Below are 18,937 nucleotides of genomic sequence, written 5' to 3'. Positions count from 1 at the left end.
TTTTTAAAAACCTACCATTTACACATGTATGTAAACGCACAGAGAACCATTTGGAAAGATACACAGCAAACAGTGTTTTGAGTGTCAGTGAGTAGAATTAGGAGTGGAGTTAATGGGAGACTTTACCACTTTCCTCTGTGTTATATGAATCTTCACAGAGAACTTATATATTCTTTTCATCATTAAATTTTAAATGTCTGAGTATCTGAACAAAAAATTGAATAGCAGTGAGAGCCAGTTGTTATTCCTCTTGATACCTGGTTGGCAACTTGGAGTAGAAGAGCTCAAGTCAGGCTGGGGATAGAACTCTCGTCTGCAAACCCGAATTCTTTGGGAAGATCAAGAAAGATTAAATCCCAGCTGTTTTTTGACTTCTTCCTTGGGTTAGGTTCTGTTGCGCAGAAGTTGTCAAACCTTGCTGAATCAGGTCACCAGGGAGGTTCTTAAGAATATAGACTCCTGAGGCCCACTTGATGCTTGTTGAATCAGAATCCTGGGCTAGTGTTGGGGAACCCGGGAATGTGAAAGCACTCTGGGTAAATCTGATAGCCAAGTTTGGGAACCATTGCTGTCAGCAGTACAAGCAGAAGTAAGACACAGGCCCTGTTTTTAAGGCATTTATTAAGTGAAATAGCACAAGGCAGTAATGTAAGTACTTTCTTGAGGCAGGATGGCATAAGTCAACCCAATAGGTGGTATAGATAGGTACTGAAATATCCCTGCACCAGGAAGACTGCAGATGGTTACGAAGGAGGTGAGATGTAAGGATATGAAAAGCTCGTACAGTGAGTAAGGCACTCTCCTAAGCAATTTACATGCATCGGGTGTTACATAGAGCTCTGTGAGGTGGGTACTGTGAACATCCTCACTTGATACATTGGGAAACAGGTTTAGCAAAGTTAAGTAACATGTCCAAGGCCCGAGAGGTAGCAAATAAGGAGCCCTGGAAGCCTGATGCCACTGTGCTGTATTGTGGACAGGATTTGGATTGATGGAAAGGAGGTATGAGGGTTTTACAAGCATAGAGGGCAGTGTAAGGAAAGGGACGGGAAAGGGATGGGAAGCAGTGACTGGATAAATCAAAGTGGAAGATAAGGTAGGCTAGGGCCGGGTGGTGGAAAGCCTTGAATATCTACTTAAAGGGATCCCGAGTGGCAAGTGCTCACAAGAGCTGATATTTTGAGGTTTGGTGAGAAATCTCTGATACTTTGAAAGGCAACTTTTAGAAGTGAGTGTAGCATTTTCTCTTCTAGTTTAACCTCACAGTGTTATTTGCATGGTTAGAGAGAGGGATTGTGTCTTTTATGCCTGCTGCTGTATCCCCAGCACTTAGGTCCTGGGACCTAGTAGTCACTTGGTAAATATTCGTTGAATAAATGCATGAATGAAATATCTGGCTCAATCTGTATGAGAGGTTTATTCTTTATTCTGCCCAATGAGCCCCAAAATTTAGCCTCTTGTCTGTTTTCTCCCCCCACCCCAAGGCTGATGCTAATTTTCTCTGTTCCATCTGGAGTCTTTCTTCTTTACATATTATTTTCAGCAAAGGTCAGAACGTCAACTTTTTAATTTCCTAAGAACAGTTCATTCAGTCAAAAGCCCTCTTGTGGCCCTCCCTGGTTATCCCTTGCTATTGTCACCAGCAGTCACCATAAGCCCTTAACCTTTCCCACCTCTTCCCCTGTGGACCTCTGGGCTGAGCTCCCTGCCTCTAGCCTTTTCCTGGATCCAGTCAGTCCTGCTGGAAATTACCAGGCCTCATACTCATACCTCCAAGGCCTCATAGTCTTCTCCCTTCTCAGACACCCTCACTGGGAAAGTCCACCTCAATCCTCACTTTGCTTTCAGGGCTCTCCAGCCTGCCCTGGGCACACCTTCCCAGCCTCATCTGCACTGCTGTCTCGGATGGTTCCTCTCGAACAGATTTTCATTTTCTTTTTCTTTTTTTTTTTTGAGGAAGATTAGCCCTGAGCTAACTGCTGCCAATCCTCCTTTTTTTCCTGAGGAAGACTGGCCCTGAGCTAACATCCATGCCCATCTTCCTCTACGTTATACATGGGATGCCTACCACAGCATGGCTTGCCAAGCGGTACCGTGTCCGCACCTGAGATCCAAACCGGCAAACCCCGGGCCACCGGAGCAGAACGTGCGCACTTAACCGCTGTGCCACCAGGCCAGCCCCTCGAACAGATTTTCCTGCTGCCATCAAGTGGGTCATTAAGTTTGCCATTTTAGTACATTTGTTCCTTCTCTCTCATGTTCCTGGGATGCCTTCCCTTTCTACCTTGTCTCCCCAGAACCTTTCTGTACCCCTTTGTTTGCTCAGATCCTAACTCCGTTTTTCCTCACTTGCCCACTTTGAATGATTGCTCTTTCCTCTAAACTGTTACCAGTTTTTGTCTGTGTTTTAAATAAGCACCTAATTACATGTTACCTTGTGACATCACATTTATTGCTAGGCTAGGCAGTGTTATTGTGATTAGGGCAGTGGATTTTTTCTCCTTTTATATCTTCATATGTTATCTCCCCCAACACATTATATGATTTTTGAAAGCCTTTAAGGTGCTCCATAAAAATGAATATTTATATTTGGTCATCATACAGATTTTTCAAAGTCAGACATGGATGGCAAGATCTATAAATATACATAGAAAAATCCTTAAGAATTTACAAAAAAAGCTATTAAAACTAATAACTAATTTAGCAGAGTTATAGGATTCAAGATTAATAGGCAAAAATTAATTATATACAGTAGCAATAAACAATTGGAAATGGAATTTTTAAAACTTCCATTTATAGTAGCATAAGAATACTTAGGAATAAAGTTATTAAAAGAAATCCAAGACTTGTACGTTGAAAACTTAAAACCATTGCTGAGAGAAATTAAAGAAAGCCTAAGTAAGTGGAGAAATATGCTGTGTTTACGGGTTGGAAGAGTCAATGTTGTTAAGACAGCAGTTTTTCCAAACTGATTTGTACGTTCAACATAATCCCAGTCAAGATCTTAGCAGGCTTTTTGTAGAATTTTACAAGCTGATTCTAAAATTTACACAGAAAAGCAAACGTATAGATGGCAAAACAATTTTGAAAAAGAACAACCAAGTTGGAGAACTCACTGTCACTTCAGGACTTCACTAGAAAGGCGCCCTCATTGACTGTGGTCCTAGGAAATGGATAGGCATATAGATGAGTGGGACAGAATTGAGAGTCTGGAGATAGATGCATACATACATGGTCAGTTGATTTTCAACGCAGGGGCCAAGGTAGTGCAAAGGAGGGGGGATAGTCTTTTCAACAAATGATGCTGGGACAGTCAGATATTTGTGTGTAAAAAAGTGAACTTTGATTCATACTTTGCATCATATAAAACAATTAATTTAAAGTGGATCATAGACCTACATGTAAAGCCTAAAACTACAAAATTTTAAGAAGAAAACGTAGGAGAAAATATTTGTGACCGGGAGTTGGGCAAAGCTTTCTTAGCTAGGACACAAAAAGCATGAGCTATAAAAGAAAAGAAATGATAAACTGACATTGCCAAAATTTTACAGTTCTGTTTTTCAAAAAACACTGAAAGAGAATGACAGAACAGCTCTTGATTGTGAGAAGTTTGCAAAACACGTAACTAGCGACTTGTATCCAGAATATACAAACTCTGAAAACTTAATAAATAAGAAAACAACCCAGTGAAAAATGAAGTGAAACTCTTCTGTATGATACTATAATGGTGGATGCATATCATTATAGGTTTGTCAAAGCCTATAGTTTGTACAACACAAAGAGTGAACTCTATTATAAACTATGAACTTTGGGTAATATTGATGTATCACCGTAGATTCATTAGTTGTAACAAATGTACCACTTTGGTACAAGTGTTTTGATAGCAGAAGAGGCTGTGCATCTGTGAGGGCAGGAGATATATGGCTGTTCCCTGTGCTTTCTGCCCAATTTTTCTGTAAATCTAAAAATTAAACTCTATTGTCAAAAGAAAAAGGACAAAAATATTTGAACAGACTTCACCAGAGAGTAAATACAGATGGCAAACAAGCAAATGAAAAGATGCTCAGTATCATTAGTTACTAGGGAAATGCAAATTAAAATACTACTGCACACTTACTAGAATGACTTAGAAAAAAAAAAAGTTGGCAGTACCAAGTGCTGACAAGGATGTGGAACATGTGGAACTCTTGTGTATTGCTAGTGGGAATGCAAAATGACACGGCCACTTTAGAAAATGGGGTGGCAGGTTTTTTTTAAATAAAATTAAACATATGCTTACAATATGACCCAGCAATTCCACTCTTAGTTGTCTACCCAAGAAAAATGAAAACTTGTCCAAGGAAAACTTACACATAAATGTTCATAGCAGCAATATTTATAATGGCCCCAAAATAGAAAGAACATAAAGGTTTATCATCTGGTGAATGGATAAATAAATTGCAGTGTTTCCATATAATACAATGTTATTAAAACACTACTGATATACACAACGTGGATGAATCTCCAGAGCAAGTAGCCAGTCACAAAAGACTCAATACTTTGATTCCGTTTATCTGGTATTACAGAAAAGACAAAACTATAGATCAGTGGTTGCTTGGGGCTAGGGGTAAGGGAATGACTGCCCAAGAGAACTTTTTGGGGTAATGGAAATGTTCTATTTCTTAATTATTGTGGGGGTTACACAACTGTATACATTTGCAAACGTGTACATTCCAAATCATTGAACTGTGTGCTTAAAGTGAGTAAATTTTATTGTATGCAACTGTACCTAAATCAAATTGTCACACACACACAAAAGGAATATACTGGTATCTAAGACTGAAGTCAGAAAGATAAGAGTAGGGGCTGGCCCGGTGGCGCAGTGGTTAAGTTCGTGTGTTCCGCTTCTTGGCAGCCTGGGGTTCACCAGTTCGGATCCCGGGTGCGGACGTGGTACTGCTTGGCAAACGCCATGCTGTGGTAGGTGTCCCACATGGAAAGTAGAGGAAGATGGGCATGGATGTTAGCTCAGGGCCAGTCTTCCTCAGCAAAAAGAAGAGGATTAGCAGTCGTTAGCTCAGGGCTAATCTTCCTTAAAAAAAAAAAGATGAGTAGAAGGAATTCTGTTTTTCTGCTGTATGGTTAGTCTTATCCTCTCAGTATGGATCTTTACCAAAAATTTCCTCTTCTCTCTTGAAGTTCATAAGCAAATCTATACTGAGTGGGCATTTCCCATTGAGCGAAGTTTGACAGCAAAGGTTGGAAGTTAATATTGGTCTAAAATTGACTCTAAGGAAAAGTGGCCAGAACCAGGGAACTTTCTCATCAAGGGCACCCACTCGTTTTGCCAGTTATAGTGCTTTGGGTTTTTGAATGCTCATTTGACCCACCCTTATGTCTAAGCATGTTACTAGCCAGTGTGTGTGTGGGGGGGGCAGTTTGTGCACAATTGCCTTTTTAAGTGAGATGTTACTTTGTTGTATGGGACTGTACAAGAGTGTTTGATATTCCTGGCCCCTGGGCGCTAAATACCCACAGCACTTCCAATCACTGGAGTATCTAAAACCACCTATACATTGTCAAATGCCTCTGGGGTTGTGGGGGATGGTGTAACTGACTGGGAAGATAATGCAGTTCCATGTTGAGTCAAGAGTGCAGGAGTTGGAAGAAAACCTGTATTTAAATTTGTCTTTGCCTTTTACTAGTCTTGCGGGGTTGAATGTAACTCAACCCCTCCCAAGTTTGGGCTTCCTCGTCTGAGTAATGGGATGGTTGGACTAGATGCCCTCTCGCTGTAATAGTTCCTGACTCTGCAGTTAAGTGTGATACAGCGTTGGGACTTCTTTCACTGACCAGAGATATGATGTATTTGATACTGCTCCAGAAAAACAAATGTTTATGTGGCTCAGTTCTGTTGTTACAGGTTCAGCTTGTTGGTTTAGATGAAGAGAGTTCGGAGTTTATTTGCCGAAACACCTTTGATCATCCATACCCCACCACAAAGCTCATGTGGATCCCTGACACAAAAGGCGTCTATCCAGACCTACTGGCAACAAGTGGTGACTATCTCCGTGTGTGGAGGGTAAGCAGATGCTTGATTAGCAGCTGGACCAATGGGCTTTCTCCGTGTCAGCTGTTATTAGCATGGAGGCACAGAGAACAGACTGGGGTTGGAGGGAGTGAGTGTCATTGCAGCCTGGGAGAAACAAATGGTAGCGTATCTGCAGTGACCTTGTTTGGCTCAACAGATTTCCTAGTAAATCTAGCCAAAATTCCTTGAAGTCCTGCTGCTGGCTGCCGTCAGCCCTGGAAACCCGAGGACCAGTTAACCTGATGTAATGATGATCACCTTCTGTGGGGGTGGGCATTCTTGAGGCCTCTTATTTTGTTTACAGCCAAGATATTTTTGAGTAAATTAAACAAAATACCAGGCCATTGAGTCTAGTAAAGTGTGTGAATGGATTATGGAGCCTTACTTCCCCTCTTGGCTGAGCTCATTGTTAGCAGCATCTCCTACAGCCTGGAGGGATAGTGCCCAGCCAGGTGAGGTACAGAGATTTCGGGTTGGGCAAAGTGACCTGGATACTTTGGGCAAAGACCTCTCCTGTAGAAAAATTTGGGATGAAAATTTGGAAAACAAAGCTGGGCAGCGAGAAAGCTTGGAAAGAGTAGCATTCAGGGAGTTCCTCTGGGTTTTATTGCTCTTTATGATAAAAACCTTCCTCCCCTATGTGTTACATTTCCTAAGATATTGTCTAAACGGGGCTTTCAAGATTTTTTGCGAAAGTAAGTCTGGCTGAGTTTTTAAATTATTGTTCCTTCAGGTTGGTGAAACAGAGACCAGGCTGGAATGTTTGCTAAACAATAACAAGAACTCGGATTTCTGTGCTCCTCTGACCTCCTTTGACTGGAATGAGGTGGATCCTTATCTTTTAGGTAAGGGAGTGAGGGAGTGCGTATTCCAGTTTGAGGAAGCAAAGATACATTTTCTCAGCTACATTATCACACTGGGCCAGTTTTTAACCAGGGACCTGAGGTACATGCATCATCCTGGAACAGGGCCAGGGAGGAAAGAGGCTATATACGGAATGTGGTTATTAATTCCTCATGTGGAGTTGAGCTTCCCATGTGTGTACATCTTGTGTCTGCAGTCAGGGTCTAAGGTACTAGGGTAAGGACTGAATACTTGACTCTCTGGCTCTCCTGCTACCCTCCCTGTGCTCAGGAAGTGTTTCTGGCACGTTGTCTCCTGGGCTGAACAGAGGAGTAGGCACAAGGAGAGAAGCTTGCCTGGAAACCTTATTCCTGTCAGCCACTGACTTGCACTGGTTGTTTCCAGGTACTTCCAGCATTGATACGACTTGTACCATCTGGGGGCTGGAGACTGGGCAGGTGCTGGGGCGAGTGAATCTTGTGTCTGGCCATGTGAAGACTCAACTGATTGCCCATGACAAAGAGGTAATGATGCTGTTCCTCTTCTCTTTTCCTCAGCTGCTTTCTGTGCCCTCAGTGTGAGGTCAGCTTATTCTCTCACTATTTTGCAAGTTACGTGGGTAAATCATGGTATAATGCTGACGTTTTCTTGTCTAAAGAGAAAATAGTAATGTGTCAAAGCAGTGGAGAACAACACTGTTGTAAATGAATGCGTTCTTTGGGTGATATAAACAACTTATTCTATAGTCTATCATTTTTCTTTTCATGCCAGAGATTGCTGTTTGTAATAACAAACTCTCTTATAGGCAACGTTAGACTTGATGTGATTAAAAAAATAATGTTAGAGTAACACTTATCTTGAAATATATTTACTTTTGAGGGGAGGGAAAGGAGGTGGGAGGGAGGCAGGGAGAGGGAAAATTTCCTGGCAGACAAACCTAATTCATCAGTTTTTCTCTAAACTTGTTTTATGAAATTCTAGTATGTTCACTTAATACTTATACTTTTAATACTGTTTGGAATTGGCTATATTTTATTTTGATGGTGATGTTTCTCCTCTGTTGATTGGAAAAGCCAAGGAGAGCTATTTGTGATCATGTTTTAATCAAAGCATTCTTCTGAGTGATTTTGGAAAATAGTCATCAGTCTTCTCCCAGAGCTGCTGCATGCTCCTGGTAGTCTGATTTCCTATGGGTAGTATTTCCTTTTCTTTTCTACCTTACCCTGCACAGCGAGGAGTATTAATGTCTGTACAGATAAAAAGGATGCCTTGACCTTAGGTCAGAAACTTGAGGTTGTCCGCAGAATGGGAAGCTGGTGATCAGTTTATCATTCTTAGTAAGGGGTTGTTCTTTGGCTTTCTGTGCTTCTAAGGGTAAGGTCTGTTACAAGGCTGCTGGACGTGGCTGCTGCTAAACCACGGGGCAAAGGAAGAATTTGTCCTGCAGAGAGGACCAGTAAGGAACTTCTGGAAACCCCTTGGCATCAAGTGGAACAGGTTGCTACATTTTAGTTATGTGACAACTTAGCCTGCTGTTCTCTGTCAGGGTCCAACCCAGAAAACTAGAACTACTCTAAATATTTAAACTGAGGGGATGTAATCCAGGGGATTGCTTACATAGACGATGGTAAACTGAGAAGTCACTAGAGAATAGGAGCAGCAGGAAGCTGCTACTGCCTGTAGGCTGGAGGGGCGAAGGGAGGAGGCAGGGTTCCTGGAGCCCAGGAGCTGCAGCTAGAACCCTGGAGGGAACACAGCCATTGCCAAAGACTCTTCAGGGAACAGAGAGAGGGAGGAGAAATGCCTTAGCTTCCCCCTCCCAGAGGGAAGGGCCAGGAATCGATCTTAACAGCAAACAGGCCCTGGCCCAGCACCCTGGCCCTGAAGAAATGAGCCTGAGGATGGTTGCTCTGAGGCAAACAGTGATCCCTCCTAGCACCTTTCATTTTTCTCAGTCTACATCTCTCTGTCACAGTACAGACTTGTTTGGAGGCTCTCATTGCTGCCTGGTGGATTGGTGTAGAGAAGGGTAGCATATATCTGGGAGTTGTCACCTTCCCTTGGTTCATGATGAAATACACTGGTGGAGCACAGATGAAGGAGCAGTCAGTTAAAGCTGAGAGAGCTTTACATACTCGGCCACCTTGCCCATGGGCATCTTATCACTTAGTGATGCTGCTGTGGTGTCCCTGTTCCTAGGAGTTACTAAGAGCTGGCCCTTGGGGTGCACATATTGATATAAACACACCCCTGCCCTAGCATAGCTGGACAGAGCCTTGATCTGTCTGGCCTCCTTGTGATGACTGGCCCAGTTCCCTTTTGAATTACTCCTAATTCCTACCATAGAAAGAGAAGTGTAATTTCTTCATAGTCAGCCAGGGGAAAAGGAATTTATGAGGTTGAATAGAAATAGATGCTTGTTTGGCAGTGTACCTTAGTAGGCAGAACCTCAAGAAGGCTGGAGTCATGATATTTAGTGAGAGATTCTACTCATGTCTCCTCAGAAGTCAGCTATTATCCTTAACCCCAGAACATCGGTTTGGTTTGGCATTTGTTTTTCTTTTTCAGTTTTTCTCTCTCTGCTTGTCTGGCTCTGGCTTTGTCTGTCTCTCCATCCTTTTCTTTCTCTGAAGCTCTCCATTGCTCTCTGCCTCTTTTCTTCTCAGAGACGTTAGTGGTGTGCAATGTTTGCAGCAAGTAATAAATGCAGAAAATGATTCAAAACCTAAATGGATTCACTTATAGATACAAACCAACTAGGAGAAGAAAGAGAGCACGTCCTAGGACAAAAGAGTGTTACTGAACCTCTTTGTGAATATAGGAACATCTGAGCTTCCCATAATTCAACTGCTATTACCTCTTTCTTACAAATAAGTCTCAGGTCCAGGTTTCACAGCAGAACCATGTTGGCTGCTATTAAGTGGCTATAGGAGGGCTGCTTTCACCTTTCAGATCAATGATCTTGGCCTTAATGTGGTCATAGATCTGCCTCTGATCACACACACATGAAAGCCATCAAGGTTCAGGAAATACATGTCTCAATCCTGGATCGTGGCAGAAGACAGCTACTGACTCTGGCTTCACTGAGTCTGTCCATGCATTCAGAATACCTGATCAGAGCTACTGTGCTCTTTTGGTTAGCAGAGTCTGTGCCCTTTGTTTTATCACAGGGGTTGGAGAAAGAAGACTTGGAAAGCAGGAATGTGGGAAGAAGCCAGCCAATTTTCATGGCAGAAGGATCTTCACTCTTTGGAAAGTCATTGATGTTAGAACTCTCACCTACACTTACCTCCTTCTGTGTCACTAGCAGGGGTTTAGATGCACTAGGGATAGCAAATTTTTCTGCTGCAGAAAAAGGAGGTAACGGATCTGAACCTGACTGGAGCTTCTTATTCACCAACAGGTCTATGATATTGCATTTAGCCGGGCTGGGGGTGGCAGGGACATGTTTGCCTCTGTGGGAGCTGATGGCTCGGTGCGGATGTTTGACCTCCGCCATCTAGAACACAGCACCATCATTTACGAAGACCCACAGCATCACCCACTGCTTCGCCTCTGCTGGAACAAGCAGGACCCTAACTACCTGGCCACTATGGCCATGGATGGAATGGAGGTGAGCATCCCACTTCAGGCTAACATAGGCTCTGCTACCTAACTCTATCTAGCACTGCTCAGTATATCTAGAAGAGGGGTTCTCAACTGGTGGCAGTTTTCTCCCCAGTGGATTTTTGGAACTGTCTAGAGACGTTTTTGGTTGTCCCAGCTGAGGGGAGGGGAGCAGTGCTACTGGTATCTAGTGGGTAGAGCCCAGGGATGCTGCTAAGCATCCTACAATGCACAGGACAGCTCCCACAACAAAGAATTATCTGACCCAAAATGTCAGTAGTGCCAAGATTGAGAAAACCTAATCTAGAATAAGGACTACATGTTAACAACTTTTAATATTTGGAGAGTTGGAGTCGGAGCCAAGAAAAGCAATATTTAAAAAGTAAACTCAATCATACATGCTTATGGTGCTGTGAATAGAAGGAGTCAGCTTTCCCCTTCTGTCGTCTGGAGAGACTCTCAGCTTCAGCACGCAGATAGGGAAATGGCAGCTCTCTGTAGCCTGTTACGGGATAAAAGCAGTAGTGGAGATGATGCCGTGATTAACTTTGTTTTTGTGCAAACCGCACCTCATATTTCTTACATTCCAAATTCTGCTTTGGGGACAGGGGGTTCTCATTCTATCCAGCTGAGCGTGCACAGAATTCTTAATGCATGCACCTAACAGGACTTGGTGGATTATCCAAACTTATGTTATCTGTTCCTGCATCTCCCCTTCCTTGTCAGTCTGAAGGCCTTGTGTTGCTAAGATTCAGACTATAGATTACCTGTGTTGTCTTTTTTCTTTTTCCTCAATCCTGTAGCAACTTTTGGGACAGAGACCCTCTGTCTCTAATAGTCTTTAAATCCACAAATGAACTAGTTATGCTTGAAAAACATATTTTTTTCTTGTGTAGTGTCTTTTGTTTTTTCTGCCATACTGTGAAATTCCTGTATCTTTTACTTGTCATTTCTACAGGTAGTGATTCTGGACGTCCGAGTTCCCTGCACGCCTGTTGCTAGGTTAAACAACCACCGAGCATGTGTCAATGGCATTGCTTGGGCCCCACATTCATCCTGCCACATCTGTACTGCAGGTAATCCTGGTGGGGGAGGGAAGGCATGGGGAGGAAGAGTAAGGAGATCTTCCTCATGTCTCCTTAGAATTGTAATCCTTACTGTTTTCAAGGATAGCCTGAGAGATTTACACAAAGTAACTCAGTTGAGAACCTCCCACACGTGTGAAATTGGAGTAGTCCAAATTTCCAGATGATCTTGTACTCTCAGTGATATTACAGCATCTTCCATATACTATTTACATCATGCGTTATAGGCTTGGGCCTCATACTGTCCCCATCTAAAATCTAGGTTGGCACAGGGGACTCAGATCCAGGAATATGGAGAAGAGGGGCAATCTCTCTTGGATGTAACAGAATTTTTGGGACCGACAAAATTGACATCTCCTTTGGGAGATATAACGAATCTGCAGTGGGCTCTCAGTGTGTTGAGGGACCCTGTGTAGCCTGGCCTGGTCAGTGGTGTGTGACTTATAATTCCCACTTCACCATTTGCCAGACCAAAAAGAGTACCCTTTAAAAATATGCTGGCCGTCAGTGTGCTTTTATTCTGGAAATACTATGTCTCTTATTAAAAATTAAAACCACCACAGAAGTATATAAAATAGGAAAATGAAAGTCATTTTTCTCCTTCCTGTCCCATTTCCACCTCAATCCCACTCTCCACAGGTGACCTCTAACAACAGTTAGTGTGTCTTCTTCCAGACCTTTGTATGTGGGTACGTATGTACACGTACCCCCCCATTATAAATCTCTAGCCCTTCATTGTACACAGACAGGACTCCTCCAGCCCCAGAGTGCTCTGCTCTTTAGGATCTTTTTCAATGCCTTGGGTTTCTTTCTAACATATTTTTTCTTCTCACTAATCAGTAGCGTCCTCATTTCCTTGTTTATTAAGGAGCAAAGGAGCAATGTAGTTTGCTGGTTTTCTGCCATTTTAGCATTAATTTGAAAGGCTTATGAAGCTATTCCTGTTTTTGGCCCTCTGCTCATGCTGGTATGTCTCACTGAGGAGCAGTTAGGGGCCTTCTGCCTTCCTCTGAACCTCAGGTTGTGATCTGACTTCTTCATGATTGCCCTCTTTTTCCCCAGGGATGTGGGTACAGAGGGCTAGGATAAGGAATAAGGAAAGTTCATGGAGAACAATACCAGCCCCCCCAGCCCCAGCAGAAGTCCATCTTCTGCTCTTGGTGGCTGCCTCTGCCTGACTCACTGCTGTTGTATGTGAGACAGCTCACTACTGTCTCACGTCCTTTCAGTTGAAGGAGCTATTGCTGAAGAGTGTGCTGGTTGAGCATTGAGGAAAAGAACTTAGTGCTTTACAAGTGTTGCATGTTTAAAGCAATTCCCCAGATCTCTTGACAAAGATTGTCCCCTCCCACCTTCCCAACTTATGTGGTCTTCTCAAGAGGCCAGTGTTGCCTCCATGAGCCTGGCCTGTTAGGGTTTAGTTTATTCAAATCCCCTGTGTATCAGAGATGGGCTTTCACATCAGGGTGGGCTGATGGGATTGGGGGACACTGTGATATTGAAGGTCGTTGCCTTTTTCTCCTTCTCTTAAATTAAGAACTTATTATGTTGATTATAAAAGTAATATGACCACATTACAGATCACTTGGGAACTAGAAAAAGGTAAATATAACTCATAACCTTGCTATCCTAATAGTATCCCTGTACTCATTTTGATATATTTCCTTCCAGTCATTTGCATGTGTTTATATATTTTTTAAAGTGATTACCTTCTTTCTGGTATTTCCCAGGGCCATTTTCTTGGGGGAATTGTTTTTAATAGCACATGTCCATACAGTACTTTATCTCATTATCTATATAACATCTCAATGAAATATAAACATCCATAAAATGGGGAAAAATCCCATTAAATTGGATTATCATCCCATCATTGATAGGGCTCTTTAATCACTCAAGTACTTTACGTGGCTGAAAATGACATGTTTGCGGATCATTTTCATTCCATCCCATCATCCTTTCCTGATGCCTGCCCAGAGGAGAGGTGCCCATCTCAAGTCCCGCTCTACATCCTGACTCCGCTGCAATGAATGGAGCCTGGAGACACAGAGTTAGAGGCCTCGCTTTGAGTCCCGGCTCTGCCACTCACTAGCTGCACAGCCCTCTGGTTTGGGGCAAGTGCCTTAACATTTCTGAATCTCGGTCTTCTTGTCTATGGAATGAGGGCTTAAAATAAAACCTCCCTTGCTGGGGTTTTGGTGAGCAAATGCTTTGTAAACTGTGACACAACCCCCACCCACTCCCCCCCCAAACGCAGGGATCATATCCTATTGCCTGAGTTGTGACCTTGCTTGCTGGCTTTCTCTGTCCCTAGCGGATGACCATCAGGCTCTCATCTGGGACATCCAGCAAATGCCTCGGGCCATCGAGGACCCTATCCTTGCCTACACCGCCGAAGGAGAGATCAACAATGTGCAGTGGGCATCGACTCAGCCTGACTGGATTGCCATCTGCTACAACAACTGCCTGGAGATACTCAGAGTGTAGTGTTGGTGCCGCTGTGCCCCCGAGGCAGAGGTTTGTGTGCTTCCCGCCTCTGCCCCACCCCCAAAGTAAGAACAAACATGTTTCCGGTGGCCAGTATGTCTTTCATTGCTTTGCACCCACTGTTACCAGAACCTGCTCTAGGAGTTCCTGGCCAGTCACCCCATCGCGCTCTGTGCTGGACTCAATGCTGTGTGGCGCCTCCTCAGCCCAGGGCTGAGTTTTAAGATTTTCTTCCTTTCCTATTTTCCTTTGGTTCCTCAATTAAAATTTTCTGTATGTTTGTTTCTCAGCCATTGTGTTAATGAACATTTCAGCCCACTGGCTATATTTGTAGTCATCTGCCCTCGATGTCTCTGTCTGTCTGCTGCCCAAGGCAGCAATCTGTGTCCATGTCCACGATAGCACTTAAGTGGGAACAAATACCAATTTGAAGTTGTCTCTCCTCCTATTATCAATGTCTTTAACAAATTTCAACTTTGTATATTTTTTATCTATCAGGCTAATTTTTTTATGAAAAGAATTTTACTCTCTGGTTACTTCCTTCGTTTCATAGTCCTCCCTATTAGCACCTTCCTCTCTTCCCTCGGTGCCTGGATCTGGCACTGGGCCTTTGACCCCATGAGCAGTTTGCCTTCTTGAATCACTGCCTGAGCGGAACGTACCTGACCGGGAGTCCCAAACCGCCTTGGTGCTCTGAAGTCCGCCAACTCTCACACCTTTTCTCAGCCTGGCTCTTCTCAGGGGCATTCTGGGCTCCAAGACAGATGTGTGAAGCCTTCAGTTATTCCTTGAAGTACCTCTGTGCAACCCCACTGGGACCCATTGGGAACATGTTAGAGCTGAGATACACAGGCTGATTGGGGTGCCTGACTTGAGGGGAATCGTTTCAGGAAAGCCGAGCTTAGAGCATATTTCCAGTACATAGTTTCAGAGTCTGTTTTTCCCTGCAAATATAAGCCCTAGGTCACTTACTTTCATGTCTTGAATGATAGGCAAGAATGATCTCTAAGCAGAACTTTGGTATCTGTTTAGTTTACTGTGACTGGTGGTATGTTGGCCACTCTTTGGCTTGAGCGCGCTGAGGTTAGAGTCCTGCTTGAGAGGCATACAATCTGTGTGTCTAACCCTGAACAAGATCTCCTGTAGAGTGTGGGAGACCGTCAGCTCTTATAAGGGATGGGCTAATAGGCCGTGATGATCCCAGGCCGTCAAGTAAATAGATAGCTACAAAAGAATCCAAGACTCCAGGGGCAGCCAGTTAAGAGCTCTATGCATACCTGTCAACCGCCCCGCCCCCAGTTTGGGTTCTGAGCAGTATTGGACTTGTAGGCTGCAGATATCTGTTTCCGTTATGTGAATGAGTTCCAGGGAAGGGACTTGTGTGTGATTCTAATGGTAGATGATTCTTTGAGCAGGCAGAGTTTGGGACACACTCAGAATTTGGGGCGGGAGGGTTTGTCTGGTTCGTCATGCTCTGCCAAGTGCCCAGAGGTTTCTGAGACCCTCTGAGTTGTGCATCTGAGAGTAGGAGAGTAGCAGACCTAAAGGCTGATGGTTTTGTCCACTTAGGCTTTTACCTGCTCTTGAGAAACAAAACAGCTAGCTTTGTTCTTCTGGGCCCTTAGACTCTTTTAGTTGAGTCTTCCTTTTCAGAAGCGGATATATTTGTATCCCCAAAGTCATAGCTCTCTGCTTTACTGCACAGGGGCTTGTCCCAAAGGAAAAGGCTCCTTTTTTAGTAAGGGTATTTCTCCTACCTTTTTACTTCCTTATTCTGATTTTGGGACTCTTTGGCTGGCCATCTGCTTGACGTTGACTCTCCTGCATCTACCACCAGATTTCCACTGCATCATTTGGAGATATAAAGAAAGCAGTTGTTCTTGGTCAAAACCCTCCTCTGCTTGTAATTGTGTTTGATGGTTCCAAAGTCCTTCTCTCAAGGGTAGCAAGTCTGAGTTGATGATTGTTTGCTCCAGGAGGTCATCAGGTCCTTCCTGTGGAAAAGGGTCTGAAGTGGAGGTCAGAGTGGTAGGAGGGACTGGTCCTGCTGGGACAGGGCTTAACTACACTAAGTTCTGAGTTAAGATTCCTTTCCTGATCTGCACTTAAACCTGGTCTGAATGGTGAAAAGATTTGTCAATTGGAACTCAAAAACAACCTGAGGAGAAAAAATTGGTCAATAGTAAATAGCATATATTTGCATAAAGTTGCTGTCTACTCTGGAAACCAACAACTTTTGATGCCATTTTTTTTTTTCCTTGCCCTGTGGACTCCCAGCCCTGTCAGCTCTCCTTAGGCCCTGCGGTGTGATCCTTCCTCCTCCTGACATCCCACCTGGGGCCCAGGTGAGACTCCCCAGTCTCCCCAAGCAAACACACACGCACTCATGGTTGCTGGGATTCTAGTATTTTGAAGTCACTGCTCTCTTACCCTCCCTTTATGCCACAGGCCAGATGGCCTCATGGCTGAGGAGGAGATTTCGTAGTCTCAGGATTTAGAAAGCCTCTTAGCCAGCCATGCTCTGGGAAGCAGAAATCTGTTGTAGTTTTCAAAAGCAAGTGTCTGCTTAATTTGTTTAGGTTCTCAAATTGACAGCCAGACAGAATGGGTGGGAGGTTCTGGATCTGCTCTCTTCGAGTCTGAGCGAAGGGCTGCCAGGACGTCACTGGGAAGGCCACAGTGGCGCCTCTGGGCTCTGGCTCTACTGGCAGTGGCCCTTTGATTGCCCTTGGTGCCCTGGGCTGAAGCTGCCTTTGTTTTCCTTGTCTGCTCTGAAGGGCAAGGGAGGTGCTGAATAAATTAGGCCTCGGGTTCCACGTCAGAGAGCTGGTGAATGGGTACAAGTCCTTCAGGAGCTTGAATATTTATACTCAGGAGAGTTGGAACCCTGTCCTTCCAGGGAGGAACCACGCTGCAAGATGAGGACTTGAAGAGGGAAGATATTTGATAACTGGGTAAGAATTTCTTATCAGAACCAGGATTGGCTCTCAGAGAACTGGTTAAGAATTGGGAAGAAAGAAAAAAAAATTGAGACTCCTACAAGGTTTTGATGATAGTTTTGGCTGAAATTTTAGGAGGAGATTTAGGATGTGGGGGAAAATCAATGGTAAGTGTATCTTTAGATCAAAGGAGAAAATATTAGAGGGCAGTAAAGGTGTGCGGTGGAAAGCATTCAGATTGTCTGTTATGTGGCCATGGAGTAAGACTGTGTCCTCGGCCCTTGTCAGCCTTCCTGGACCATTCATCGGGTATCTGTGATGCTTGGTAACTGTGGGCAGAGGACAACAGCTCAGAGCAGAGGAGCCCCTCCCTGCAGCACTGCAACCATAGGTGATACTTTATGGTGGAAATCTGCAGGTGCTGGGAGTCGTATGACCATTCCAGACCTTGGTTGACCATTCCTCTTCTTGGTTGTAGGTTTGTAGAGAGCAGAAGAAGCAGACGTTGTAAACAGTCATGTTGACTTTTCTTCCCTCCCTTTTCTCTTCCTCTTATCTTCCCACTTCCTTTCTAGGATAGAACTTTCTCCCTGGTGCAACCTGGGCCTTGAATTCCTAGGCTGTAAGGACATGCAGGAGCTTCATGGGAGGGCCAGCCCAGTACCATGCCTCCACCTTCCCCAGTTTGCCAATATGGCAGCTCCTTTGACTGCCTGGCTTGGGATAAGGGAGACCATTGAAGTAGAAGCCTCAAAGCAGACTCCTCCCTTTTCTCTCTGCACTCCAGGATGAGGAAGGAGGGTCATGCTTGGCACTTAAATTGGGTCTTCTCTGGGAGGAAAGCTGAGCTGAGCAGTCACTGAACTCTGGGCCAGGCTCTCCAAGAATCACCTTTTCTCTACTGGCTAGGCCAGCTACTGAGAGTGTCTCATGTTGCAGAACCTTGCCCACCTCTCTTACCTGCATCCTCTTCTTCTCCCTCAGTTGTCATTGCTGCTAATGGTCAAAGTCAAATATATGGTCACACAGAATGGGCCAGGTCCTCTTAGGCTACTTTCTGGATGTTATTTTTTAAATATGGAAACATGCAGGTGCCTTCCCAAAGAAGCTTGGACTAGTGTATCAAACCAGAAACAAAATAAGCTAGTGAAAGTATGAACTCAAGAAGAAAGAGGTTGGCAGTCTGTGTAACAGCTGGAAATCTTACAAAGTTTTTGGGACAACCCAGTGAATATGAACTTGCAATATCTACTATTTAAAAGAAATGTTCTCACCTTGGGTTGGTTGTGGTATACAGTGTGTTCTGAAACTTGTTGAGCTAAAGCTTTGACTTGCTTGAGTCAAGTATGAATCATTTGCTTTGGTTCCTGTGTATTTTATGACCCTCTGTCAGTGACTTTCTGTCCCTCCTCCCCTGAGTGTGAATTTGTAGCATGATTGTACAAACCTCTATGTAGAAAATGGAGATTTCTTGTTCTCTGACATATTAAGCTCTAGCCAATTTCTGTCCCCTTTAGCCTAGTGTGTCCAAACTTACTTTCTTGTTATATGTTTAAACTTTTCCTCTATACTATAGGTTTTGTGGCATCCCATGGTCAGGTGGAGAGGAAGCTGCCCCTTACAGAACTGTACTGTAACCATTTTTCTTTTTAAAATATTATTTTCACAGGACTGATTGTACACAGGGCTTGTAATAAAATTTTAACACTGTGCTGTGAAACCATGATGGTAAACTCCATTGAAGGCTACTTTAAAGGCACCTGAAAGTGGAATGTTATATCTATGACTTTATTTCTTGCTTCCTGAGTATATTAAACCTAATTTTCACCCTTTCATTCTGTTTCAGCCTCCTGTATAAGAAGTACCATATTTTCTGCCCATCATACTTTGTAATAAAACTTGAACATGTA

The 18,937-nt window shown here is 43.7% G+C and overlaps 1 protein-coding gene across 3 annotated transcripts in view; it reads left to right on the top strand.

Moving 5' to 3' along the window:
* DCAF7 (DDB1 and CUL4 associated factor 7) overlaps positions 1-18,937 on the top strand; it is a 28,406-nt gene extending 9,469 nt beyond the window's left edge. Inside the window, exons 2-8 of one of the 3 annotated variants that reach the window (XR_011523304.1) lie at positions 5,903-6,061; positions 6,804-6,915; positions 7,319-7,437; positions 10,317-10,526; positions 11,478-11,595; positions 13,916-14,153; positions 18,874-18,937. Coding sequence is in view for 2 of the 3 variants with exons in the window: in XM_070561673.1 (XP_070417774.1) it covers positions 5,903-6,061; positions 6,804-6,915; positions 7,319-7,437; positions 10,317-10,526; positions 11,478-11,595; positions 13,916-14,088 (891 nt within the window). In the remaining variant the exon portion in view is untranslated. Of the gene's footprint in view, positions 1-5,902; positions 6,062-6,803; positions 6,916-7,318; positions 7,438-10,316; positions 10,527-11,477; positions 11,596-13,915 lie in introns of all 3 variants that reach the window. The other 2 variants (XM_070561673.1, XM_070561674.1) reach the window with 2 other exon arrangements.

Source organism: Equus przewalskii, chromosome 10, assembly GCF_037783145.1.
Source record: "Equus przewalskii isolate Varuska chromosome 10, EquPr2, whole genome shotgun sequence".
NCBI classification, from domain to species: domain Eukaryota; kingdom Metazoa; phylum Chordata; class Mammalia; order Perissodactyla; family Equidae; genus Equus; species Equus przewalskii.
This window is presented reverse-complemented; position numbering and strand designations above follow the sequence as displayed.